This window comes from Phyllostomus discolor, chromosome 8 (assembly GCF_004126475.2).
Source record: "Phyllostomus discolor isolate MPI-MPIP mPhyDis1 chromosome 8, mPhyDis1.pri.v3, whole genome shotgun sequence".
Taxonomy (NCBI): Eukaryota; Metazoa; Chordata; class Mammalia; order Chiroptera; family Phyllostomidae; genus Phyllostomus; species Phyllostomus discolor.
Window position 1 is genome coordinate 83856193 of NC_040910.2, and position 12041 is coordinate 83868233.

Sequence of the window (12041 nt, forward strand, 5' to 3'; positions counted from 1 at the left end):
ATTAAACTTAAATAAGTAAATATAGTATTCCTTCCCCCAACCGTGCATTTTTCCTTATGAACTCTAGTGAACCTTTCCTTAAACAGGAGAAGTTGATGGAGTATTAACTTATTCCCACTGGGGATAATTCAAGAGGAAGAGAGGAGCAGAGGACTGGCACAGAAAAGGCAGAGAAAGCAGAAGGTGGAGCCAGAATCAAGTACTGAGAATAGGCGTGCAAGTAAATAAATGCTGGCCTTCGGACAGCACACCCAAGTTTTTGGGACGGGAAGGAGCTGAGACACAGGAGGGCCTGACTCACGTGCTCTGGCTCGAGGGCAACACGGCAAAAAGATATGTGCACACACACACAGGGGCGGGCCAAAGTAGGTCAGTGATAATAGTAAGTACAGTAATTATAAATAATACAAGCATAAACTCTGCTTCTCATACTCACAGCTGTGAACTTTCTCCCCCACCCGTGTTTATACATAAAATCTTTAGACAGAAGCATATCTGTGTGTGATATGGAATCAACCCCCTGTGCTAGAAAAGGGGTTGAAGAAACAGTTACCCACCTGTTTTGGATATTTACAGATAGGCATTTTTTATCTCTAAGTACCAAGTTACTCTCTAGAGGCCAAAGCAGAAGTCATAAAATTATAAAACATTAGAAAAACATGGACTATTTTGAAGGGGGAAAGAGTCGCAGAAAATCCACCAGCCCAAAACAACCCTAACAGAGTGAAAGGAGTGTAAGCGTTCCCCTTAAAGCCCCGAGGAGGGACAGGGACAGGGGCAGGGTCCTGAGATGGCTCCCAGAAGAGACGATGCACGGAACCATCTGCTCACCACTGCGGGCACTGGAGATGCACAGAAGGCGGTCTGTCCTTGTGTGAGGTGTGTGTAGCTCCGCATCCAGCACAGATGCAGAGTAATGTGCCGAGGCTCAGAGGGTGTTAGGGAGAAAGATTTAGAGTGGAGTCATGCCCCCCTGAATAACATCAGCCTTTATGATAAAACAAAGTGATGTTTTTTTTTTTCAGTAACTTCCAGTCACTTTAGAGAGCAAACCAAGAAATATCCTCATAGAGCCAGATCTGTCCACATTAAAAAGCATACTTCCTAAACAACTGCTTTAGAGTCAATAATTTATTCCCCCCCCCACCCCGCTGCCCGCCTTCCCACCCCCAGTGAAACTGCAGGCTGTAAAACGGCCGGCCGCGCAGCTGTCTCTGCAGCCCACGCTCCTTGGCGCTCCAGCGTGTTCTGAAGTGGCGTCCAGGTCACCATTACTAGCGCCAGCGAGGCAGCTCTTTGGATAAACAGAGATACATGTAAGGATCCAAGAGGCCGCTTCAATCGACTTTTTATCCCTTGCCTCTACAGATCATGCTGTTACACTGAGGAATCAAGTCTTAGCCAACAATGAGAAGTTTCAGCTTCATTTTCTGCAGCCTCAATTTACAGATGTGAAAAACCACCTCAGGTGTCCCTTTCACACAGGTGGTCACGGGTCTCCATTTATATGGGGATGGTCAGAAAGGAACTCCTCCTCACCAATGCCCAGGTGTGTCAGAGCAGCCCTCCCAGTGCCACCAGTCACCGGACAGGTGGAGCTTCAGTCCCATCTCTGCCGCCTGGCCCGCCCTCCTGCTCACTGGCACTGATCAGCCAAAAGATCCGACGTTTTAGGAGTTCATGAATTCTACTGGCTGTTATTAGTGTTAATGGTTATCTTGTACTTTCACATCAAAAGTTTTCATCTGAAAGTGTCGGGGCTCTTTTAATGTCTTTCTATATGTCTTTTAAAACTTTTAACTGTATTTTTCTAAAATACATTAAAAAACAAGCCAAAGGCATCCTGAATTAAAAGAAATGAAATCTAGGCATTTACTTCATAACTAGAAGGGTGTTTTTTAATTGCTAAAAGTAGATCAGCTCTGACAGCAGTAAGCTGATGAGTGACAGCTGTATTCTGTTTCTCTTCTCTTTTGGGGTAGAAAGCCGGTTTCAATCTAAAAAAGAAGTTCTTAGGAAGGAATTAAAAAGTCACCAAGGAGAAGAGGCCTGATCTTCTAGAAGGCAAACAGATCTCCAGTGACAACCTTAAATGGAACACAAGAGCAATTATGTAAACTCTGGTCAAGTCTTATAGAGGCCATTATAACCGAAAACCTCTTCATAAAAAGAATCCCAGCGCCTCGGGCACTAGCTCACTCACTAGCTGCACTAAACTGTGCCAAACTGTAAAGCTATAAGAAGCAGTTTGGGGGATCCCTTGGAGGTCCCTTTAATGGGATGTGACCTGTAATTGAGGCTGAAATACAGAAAGGCTTACTCAGATGCCTGAAACTCCAGCTACAACAGAGAACGAAGTATCCTGTAAAGAGCATCGTGACGCCACCAACTCCACTCTTCACGGAGGTGCTGCACTTGATCCAGCCTGTTGAAAAAGAAAGTGTAGCCGTGAGCTGCGCTGAGGCTTACATGCCAGTTATCCCAGTTAGCTTGGGCAATGGAACTGTAATTCGAAGAATTTATATACCGCCAAGCCTATGTTTAAACAGATGAAAAGGCCAAAGTCTAGAAGACCTTCATTTGAAGAAACTTAAATTACTCTTGTTTTTGGCAGTTTGGCGAAAACCTTTAATGGGGAGGAGACAAATACAAATGATGGGTCAACCTAGGGTTCGGCGTCGTCCTGGCTTTGGGATGAGCACTATGAGCCAGGGAGGGATGGGTGTGGGTGGCGGGGGGGGGGGGGGGGGGGGGGGGCGGGTAGGTAGTGACAACTGAAAGTTGTTCAATAAATGGCAGCTGCTATTTTATTATTAATGTGGTGCTTCCGATGATGTCAGTCTCCAGCGTGAAACCAAACAGAAGAGCAGGAAGACCTTGCATTTATCTCTTTTCTTTAGCCGTGCTGTTACAGTCACGACTAAGTAGGGGAAAGTTCTCCCAATGCTTGGAACCAGCAACAGAACCCAGCAAGCAATGCCTGCGGCCTCACCTTTCTGCACAGCTCCCAAGAGCCTCGTCAGAGAGACGCTGGAGGTGGCAGGCCTGGTCGAGGGTTCCCCACTCCACAGAGCAGTCAAACTTCTTTCCAACAGGGGAACTGTGGTTCCAAACAGAAGTCACAGTGACAGTTCATCTGAATCTATCCTCTTCCCCAACACTCAGCGCCCCAGGTTCCCAGGGCTGGGCCTCAGGAGGAGCGGATTCTCGAGCCATGCACTGGGCTACAGCTACTCTGAGTACCCAGAGTCAGAGCAGTCCACTGCAGGTCAAAAGGCGGCTCTTCAAAGGGGGGAGGAAGCCCTGGGCTCAGGGCCTGGATACGCTTCTGATCTGATGAACATTCTGCCCAGATGATCTGTGTACATGCTTAATGAAGTGAATTGCTTTTTTTCCTATCATCTGCTAAAACGTCTTAGTGAGAAGCATGACTTCTACTGTAGCTACTTGTCCTTGTATCTAGTAGAGTCAATGTGCCTGTTCTAGTACCCCATCATTACCGCCGACCAGCAAGCATTTCTTACTCGTGTTCAACACACAACTAACTAGAACCAGAAAGGAGGGTTTATGCTACATATTTACATTTTTCCTGTACCTGTTTTTCTCTATGTTTAGTGATAGGCAGGAATCTCCTCTAGTGCCGGTGCTCTGGTCTTGGTTTGGGTCATCAGGATAAAGGATAAATTAAGCAAATATTTACAACAGATTTAGCAGGTGTGGTAAAAGTGGCTGTGGATGTAAAAATACTAGCTAAATGACTGTCATGAAAAGAACCATGCTGACTTCTGAGAAATTACACAGAATTCTCTGTTAAGGTGAAGATTAGGCTCTTAAAAAAAAACAAAACAACAAAGTATGATTTAACCCATTCATCTTGGAAAACATTTGAAGGAAAAGATGGGGTGAAGCAACTTCATGAAAATCACAATTGTACAACTTTCTCAGCAGCATCAGGACCTGGGTGGCTCCTTGACTCTGTTCTTTCTCCAACCAGCTGATCCTACTTCCTTCCTTACAGGTTGTCAAAGTTCCGGGCAGGACATCATCAGTTCAGGCCCTGAGCTGGGATGCAGAAGCCCAGGACGGATCAGCTCAGAACCCGCAGTCCTATTAGTTTTTCCAACGTCTTCTGGCTGCCCAGCTACTCTGGGTTCCAATTTCCATCCTTTGGAGCCTGGTGTGGGCCTGGGGATGCTGACAACCACTGCCCTTGCCATCTCATCCCCCAGACACTGTCTTTTACCTGACAATGTCCATGTCCTAACATTTAAACTCAACACGTTTGGCTAACCCTCCAGTGACCTGGCCCCACTCTAACACAACCGCCGAAAACCCTCGACCACCCTCTAGACCTCTAACCCTTCCTATCATCACTATGATCCTCCCTATTCCATCATACGGAATCCCAGACTCATGATCTGACTTAACCCCTCAGGTCTCTGGCTGTTGGTTATGCACATGTTCCTTTACCTAAAACACCCCCTTTCATGAACTTTCTGGCCAACAGGGGACCTAGTCCTGGCCTGTCATATTCCTGCTTAAGTTTGACCCTGACTCCCCTAAGCCCTTCCCCATGTGCCCCACCTCAAACATCTCGCATGGATACCCTGTTGATGGAAAGGCTGTTTGAAGATTAGAAAAGAGCTTTTATTTAGCTGCGTCTTTGTCTTTACAAAACCATGACCCTATCTGGTTATCTCGCTGTAATTTCTGGTCTCCCCATCAGCCAAGTTTTGCTTTTGGTAGTGACATAAACTGTGTTTCTCTCCAACCACCCTCCACCTCCCCCAGCACTTGTTGGAGACCATTCCCCTGCTGGGCCAGAGTGCCTGCTCTGGAGCCGTCTCCCACACCAGCAGTTCTCCACCTTGGCTGCTCTTCAACACTAAGGAGATGCCTGAAAACATGAATTCTAGGCCTTCACTTCAGACTCAAGTCTTGGGGGATGATGCCTAGGAATCTCTAAGCACCCCGAATTCTGCAAAGGCTTGGCCAAGGGCTTCCAGCCAGACATTATCCAGCCTGCAGGGACCCTGAAAGCTTTCCTTTCAACAGCAGAAACTAGTTATTATTGCCAAGGACTCACAGACGGTTGTACTCGTTGAGTCTCTTGAGATTTAAATCTTGAACTTACAAAATCTACTTTCTTCCAGGCCATAGAAACTACTCATTTTTGTAGTAAGTCCATGAAAATCCTCACTGAACCTCAAAAAATGACTCCTGATGCCACTGAACTCCCGTCAAATTCTCACTCCTGACTTACTAAAACCCTGTGGCACCCTCAGAACTACCTGTCTGCACTGGGACCTCCCAGCCTAGGCACCAAAGTGCATCAATTCATGTTCCATCAGTCATGAGAGCTTTTGGTCCCACTTTGTTTCAGCAAAATGACAAGACAGCCTTTCATGCTTCTCCAGACCCTGGGTACCTCTCACCTGGTGGACTCACGTTACATCGTTCACTCAGGTATCCTGTGTGTACAAACTAGCTGATGCTATAGGTCTCCCTACGCAGGAAAGCGTATCTGACATCACCTTGATGCCCATGTTCCAACCGAAGAAACGCTGCCCAGAAAAGCTTGGCAAAGGCCATCAGGCAATGTAAGATGCCAACCATTAACTGACACTTGATGTCGGGCAAGTTACTGATCCTCTCTGAAACTGTTTCCTCGTCTTCAAGAGGGCTGAAGACCAGTATCCCAGGACTGGTAGACATGCAGGCATCACAGCTGACATACAGTTAACTCAGTAATTGTTACCTCACTGGCCCTGGCAGCATCAATGAAATGAGTTGGCTTCCTGACATAAAGAAGGCTGAATGGTCTACCAAAGGTCTTGCCTGAGCAAGGGAGTATATATAGTCCACGCCCTTCTGCAAAGATTCCATGAAAATTAAATTTTAGTTTGCAGTCACTGGAGGTAGCCACTGCCTGGTAAAATGACAAAGCTGAGTTGCCACACTACCTTTTAATCCTTGTGGACTTAGATGGCCTTGAAGTCCTTAGCCAACTGAGCAGTCAGGTCTTGACCTGAGATCCTAGGGTCTCATTCAGTGAGAGCATCCAAGTCTGAACATTAATCGTGGAACTACATGCTATAATTTTTCAGTTCATAACAGAAGTAGAGGCCCTGGGATGGCCACACGCTGTCTGATAGAACTCATGCTAATCAGTTCTTGTAGATGAACCAAAAGGAGAGAACATAACAATTTCTAACTTCCACTGTGGAGGAACTTACTGATAAAGGAAAGACTGTTATTTATCCCTCATATTCAATCTCACAAGCCTAGTGATTTGGTGACATGTTACTGTATCTTACCTTATTATTGCTATGTTGTTGGGACCCATTAAAGTGACTGTCAACTAATAATTTACATCAACCACAAAACTGACCACTAAGTGCCCCAAAGAGTAGTCTGAGGCAGTTTAAAGACCACGGTGTACAAGTCAGATGGACTTGGATTTGAATCTTGACTGCCACTTACTGTACAAACACGGGTAAGTCACTCAATGTCTGAGGCTCAGATTCCTCACCTGTGAAAAAGGGTGGGCCAGTGACATCACTTCAAAGTTGTTATGAGGGAGAAGTGACATAATAATGTAATGTACCAAGCACAATGAAACGGTCATCATGTGCCAGATGCCAAGTCCCTCCCCTTTTCTTCCAAAATGAAAAGGGGATGTATCAGGGACACTCCTAAGTGCTATAAAAGGTAGTTCAGAAAATAAAGAAGTCCTTCTCTGTGCCGGAGAGATTTGCTATGGGCTGTGTGATTATGCAACTGGAAATCGGATAAGTACAGAGATATGACAAACACCTACATTTCTAGTTAGGGCATGCTTTCTATCCCATGGTTTCATGGAAAGGATTAAACCAGGCCTCAGGAGACCGGGCTCTACTTGCAACCCTACCGTTTACTGGCAGCATGACCTTGGACAGATCACTTTCCCCTCTGTGTCTGTTTCATCATCTGCAAAACAGATACAATCACTCTGGCCAGCTCTCATTCACTGAGTGGTGAGGTCAACACAGGAAAATAGGCGGAGGCACTCTGAAACCCGCCGGGCAGCACCAATGTTAATATCCATCCTGTGCTTCATACTGGGAAGGGGCCTGAGACAACGTTGTAGAGAGCCTCGATGTTTGTACAAAAACCAGTGACTGCTGAGGCCATTGAAGAAAATGGAGTTTTGGCTAACACTCTACCTAATACACTTTCATTCTGAAATCTTTAGAAAGGGATAATTAATATACAAAAGAAAATGTTTGAGACCAAATTGGTGTTTAGAGAATACATGATCATTTATAGAATACACCAGAGGAGAAAATATGTCCTTTTAGGAAGAGACAATACAAGTTTTTCAGGTGCAAACCTATTCTGAGTTGCTATAGGTCTTCTGTCAAAATAAACCTGAAGGACCAAAAACACTACTTGCAAAAAAAAAAAAAAAAAAAAGGATGCTATTTAACTATGCCCCTAGAAAACCTAAAAAGGGGGGGAGGGCAGATCCAAACCTTCCTGATGAGGAAGATAAAGAAACTTTACGTAGTACAACAGAGAGGTAGTCCAACACCTAAAGATGACAATCAGGAAAACACAAGGATACCTGAAATGACTGCCACGAACTTGGCTCAGCTCCTATTTGGGCCTAAGGCCTCCCCACTAGTTAAACTATTGTAGACATCAGCAAGGAGTATCTAGAAAGCTTCCTAAGAGATTGGCTCACAGTCCAGACATTTCAATGTCCAGTCGATGTCCCCCCACCTACCCTAATTGCTCAGCTCAAGGCTGAATCTCTGGTTCCACTCTTGGGTCCTGTTCTCCGTGGACTATATTTTTGAGTGCATGGACTTCCACACCTTTCTTGCCACACCCTCTATTCCTGGTCCTCACCTCCTGAACCTCCACCTCCACTTACCTACCAGAACTGGTGTGCGTCCCTGGGCAGTTTTAATCCTTTCCTGACCCTAAATCCAAATACAGTGTCTGTTTGTACCTTCTTTGCTACTCTAAATTCCCAGATGTTGCATTTGACCATAAATCTGGACGCTATTTTGTATACAACCTGGTCCTGATTGAAATCTGAACACAGTACTTGTTCTATTTAAGTAGACCCTGAAGTCTTTGTTTTTCTCGAATCTGTTTAGCTTGAATGCCCACCCAGTTTCTTCTACTGGCCATGTCTCTTTCCAGTGTAGAAACTCAACTATTAGCATTATCACCAGCCAGCCTGGCCTAGCCCAACCTGCAACTATCAGAGGGGAAGGGATAGTCCAGTTACCTTGGGGGAAAGAAGGAATGTTTTCAGAACTGTAAGTCCAGTGTACTTAAATGCCCCAGTTAAAAAAAAAAAGCTAAATGGATAAAAATATTAGTATCCTGAGTCTTATTAATTCAAAAGGCACAGAGTAGTGTGTAGGAGCTGATGGCCCCTTGAAAATGAGCATGTTTACCTTGTGACAGTCTTTCCCCCTCTGGACTGATGAGCTGAGGCTTCTGGGCCATTGATTTCCAATACTGAGGCTTCCCTGGCAACACCCCTAGTCCAAGATAACCAGGATAGAGCTCTGGAAACCACTCCAGCCCCAGGGAGCTAGGAAGGGTCTTCCTGTCAACAATGTTCATCTGCCTGGTGATGAGGCTTTTAGAAGCATAATGCTCAGGTGAAGGTAAAGACTGCCAGCACTCAGGGTGTGAGGCAGGGGGCCCAATGCCAGATTTGGGCACCACGGAAGCTTGCTCCTCACTCTCTGTCAGTGTCTTTACATCAGGGACTTGACCACAATCAAAGGCTTCTGCTTTCTCTTTTTGAAGAAATTTTATGGCCAGGGAGGCAAGACTTTGATTGCATGACTGTGATCCAGGAAGAAACTCATCGCAAGTTGTCTCTCTTGTTGAGAACAGATTTAAATTGGAACTCTCATCTTGAAACTTCTTCTCTGTGGCTGACTCATCTGTACTGAAGTTCTTAGAGTCACTGCTCATGGAAGAGCAATCCTGCATCTCTGTAGCAGACACTCTTTTCTGTGCATGTCCTTGGCTCCCAAGTGCCTCTACTCCAAGGTGAAGTCCTTTTCCTGGGTTCTCCTTGCCTTGGATTTTACCTAATAGGCTAACTTTAAAACCTAACCTTTGTGATTTCACATGCTCTTCCTCATTCTCAGAGTCTCTAACATCAGAACAGACCTCCAAAAGGTGGTCCCTGGCTTTGGAAGTGCTTTCATTGCTTGAACGTAATGTTCTTACTCTTTTACCTCCATCATTGAGATTCATGGGAGAATGATGATAATCTCCAGTAGGCATTTCTAGTAATTTTACTAGACATTTCTGTCTTGAGGAATCAATTTTGTCCAAGTTTAAATCAGCAGAAGTGTTTTGTACATCATTAGGTAAGGCTGAAGAGTATTTTTTATCTTGATTTGACAAAGGTTCCATTGGGCCAAAAGGTAAAGATGCTTTAATTTCTGAAGAATTACTTCTACTTTCCTGTGATTTAGGCAAATCTTTGGCAAGTCCTCTTTTAGAAATAGTGGTCTTTGACGCATAAAACTGAGCCTTTGTTTCTCCCTTGAACAAATCCTTTGGTTCAGGATTTAACATTTTGAGGGAGAGTTGAATTTGATTCTTAATGTCTTTACCTGCCTTTGTATTACTTGCTTTTTCCAAACCAACAGCTGGTAGTGGAAAGGACTCAACAGTCTGTTCTGGTTTGTCCCTTATCAACTGAGTATTTCTTTTCTCACTCTTTGTCCCCAACTCTTTCCTGTTAGCTTTAATTAAGTCTTTGACTGGACTTTTCATTTTTTTGGCACGTGGATGTGTAGTCTGCTTGGACTGACAAACATTTTGGTCAGCAGGTGTCGTTGGTTGTATCATCTTACAATAGGGCAGGTGGGATTTTAATCGTTTAAATGGCTTCTTACAATAAGGACACACTTCCATTCTGGGTGGAATGTCACTCTCCTATTCCTGAAAAAGGTGAATATGAGATTATGAGGAGCACATAATTTGTCGAGTAAATACCAATATTTTATTTGTTTTATACCTTTTAAAATTAAGTTGGAAACCCCTAGGTTAAAGATAATTTTTAAAGGTTTGTTTTCATCTGTTCTATTTCTACCTCTTTTTCTTACAGAGGTAGAAAATAGAAGACATAGTCTGATTTTTAGGTAAGTACCCCTGGCTCCACTTATACTTGGTATTTTTACCTTAGGAAGTCTCCTAGGAATCAATCATTACAAAAGACAATCAAATCCACACCCCTGACTAGAAGGCAAGTAAGACCAGTGGGAGGAAAAGATGTCCAAATACCAGTCAGAATAAAAGGTTGCTGTTTAAAATTGTAGCAAGTCAACTGGATATCACATAAGTGTAAATAAGTAGTTAAAACCCCTAAACACATTATTCAAAAAAGCAACAAACCAGGACATGATTTGAAGATGACTAATTATAGTAATGGTTTCTCAAGTGATATATATGGAGGATTCACTGGGTGCAAGAAGAAAATACTAGCACTTCCATTATCTAAGCATGAGAAATGAAGCTCTACCGACATTTAACATATTAGTAAGTTGCACAGTTCTGTGCACAGTTGTATTCTCAAAACCAGTACTGAGCTGGGCATGTGATACTTGCTTAATGAATTCTTTCTCTGCATCTGAACACGCAAGTGTTGTTACAAAGTGCTATAAGTATGAGGTTTTTGTGACCACTAAGTAGGTCAAAAAGTGGTTTCAGGATCTGAAACCAATTACAGAACAAATAGATACAATCTTGGCCATACCATTTATGAAAGCAACCAACCCACCTTATCCTACATGAAGTCAGGCAAAACACTGTTTCTGCCAATAGACTTACAGTGATTATTCTTACCTGGGAGGTAACCCCTTTGACGATATAATGAAAGTTATGGGTCACTTATTTACAAAAACACAACTAAGGCCAGTCTCTGGCCCTAGGCTAATTACTTTTTGAGACCTCTGTTCGACTGTCCGCCTCTACAGTACTCCACCTTCACATTTAATCTTACTAGAAAATCTCTTTACCCTCACAGGATAACGTCTTATTGAGGGTGCCTGACTGCTTACCTGGCCTTCTCTGTAAAGATGCTAATTTTGCGGTTGTTGCTCCTGGATCTCCATGCCTCCCGATCGCCGTTCCCGGGTTTGACAGAATTAAACTAGATTTGAATGTCAACCTGTGCAAGGCAAAATCAGAGAAGTCGACAATATTGAACAAAATAGAAATAACTGAGTTATCAGCTGAGAAGTTCTCTTTTGGTGCTCCGGACTTTGTCAGCCTCCCGGGCAGAGGGCCGATCTTAAAGTTACGTTAATCTTCGCCCTCACCTCCTGCGCTCTCCAGCAAACCTTTCCTCCGCCAGCCGCCTTGTTTCGCCTGCCCTCCACCCTGCTCCCTTACTTTTCAGAAAGCTGTCTTGCAGCTTCCAGCGGAGAGAACGGGGACCGCCAGGCAGCTCCGCGGTCCGAGGCGCTGGAGTCGCCAAGACGCCAAAAGGGACTCATTCTGCGACTCCGGGAAGACCCCCATCTGGCTCGCCACCCGATCGACTCCCCTCTCGGCTCATGACAGTCACTTCCAGACCTAGGGCTGGGGCCGTAGAAGAAAAAGCCCCGCCTGTCAAGACTCACCTAAATCAGCGTTCTCACCTCGCCAGCCATAAATACCCAAGAAGCCCCCGCGACAAGACCCCCAAAGCATTTCACGCGCAGCTGCCCAACTCCCGGTCCCGGGACCCGCGGCAGGCGGTCCTACATGACTGCCTGATGCTTCTCAGCTATTTTTTAAAAAAGTTTTTACCTCAGAGGGACTTAACTCAAATACTTAGATCGTATTACTATGACATAATTTCATTTCATTTAAATCTTGCTCGACTTTTACGCTGTTCCCGCTAAGCTGTGAACAGGCGAAACCTCCCGACACTCTAGCGAGGTCCTTTTTCTCCCAGAGGTTCCCAGTAGCTCCTCCCCCTCCAAGCCCGCCTTTTCCTGTGGGCGGGGTTACCGATCGGCGCTGCCGGG

General features: G+C 44.8%; 2 protein-coding genes across 9 annotated transcripts in view; one reads left to right on the top strand and one right to left on the bottom strand.

The window, feature by feature from the left end:
- The window catches only part of CPSF4L (cleavage and polyadenylation specific factor 4 like), a 29340-nt gene that overhangs the window by 12418 nt on the left and 4881 nt on the right, over window positions 1-12041 (top strand). The gene's annotated exons all lie outside the window — the stretch shown is intronic.
- On the bottom strand, window positions 1033-12003 carry C8H17orf80 (chromosome 8 C17orf80 homolog). 8 transcript variants are annotated; one of them, XM_036033424.1, is made up of 7 exons: window positions 11652-11969; window positions 11088-11197; window positions 10209-10311; window positions 8454-9969; window positions 2993-3100; window positions 2321-2425; window positions 1033-1294 (listed from the first exon to the last, which is right to left on the bottom strand). In XM_036033424.1, exons 4-7 carry the CDS (start codon window positions 9940-9942, stop codon window positions 1275-1277), a joined length of 1722 nt encoding a protein of 573 aa, XP_035889317.1. In that variant the 5' UTR covers window positions 9943-9969; window positions 10209-10311; window positions 11088-11197; window positions 11652-11969; the 3' UTR covers window positions 1033-1274. The 8 variants fall into 8 exon arrangements, with proteins under 8 accessions (XP_035889317.1, XP_035889315.1, XP_035889313.1 ...); XM_036033422.1 differs by lacking the exon at window positions 10209-10311 and having other exon boundaries at window positions 11670-11969; XM_036033420.1 differs by lacking the exon at window positions 10209-10311.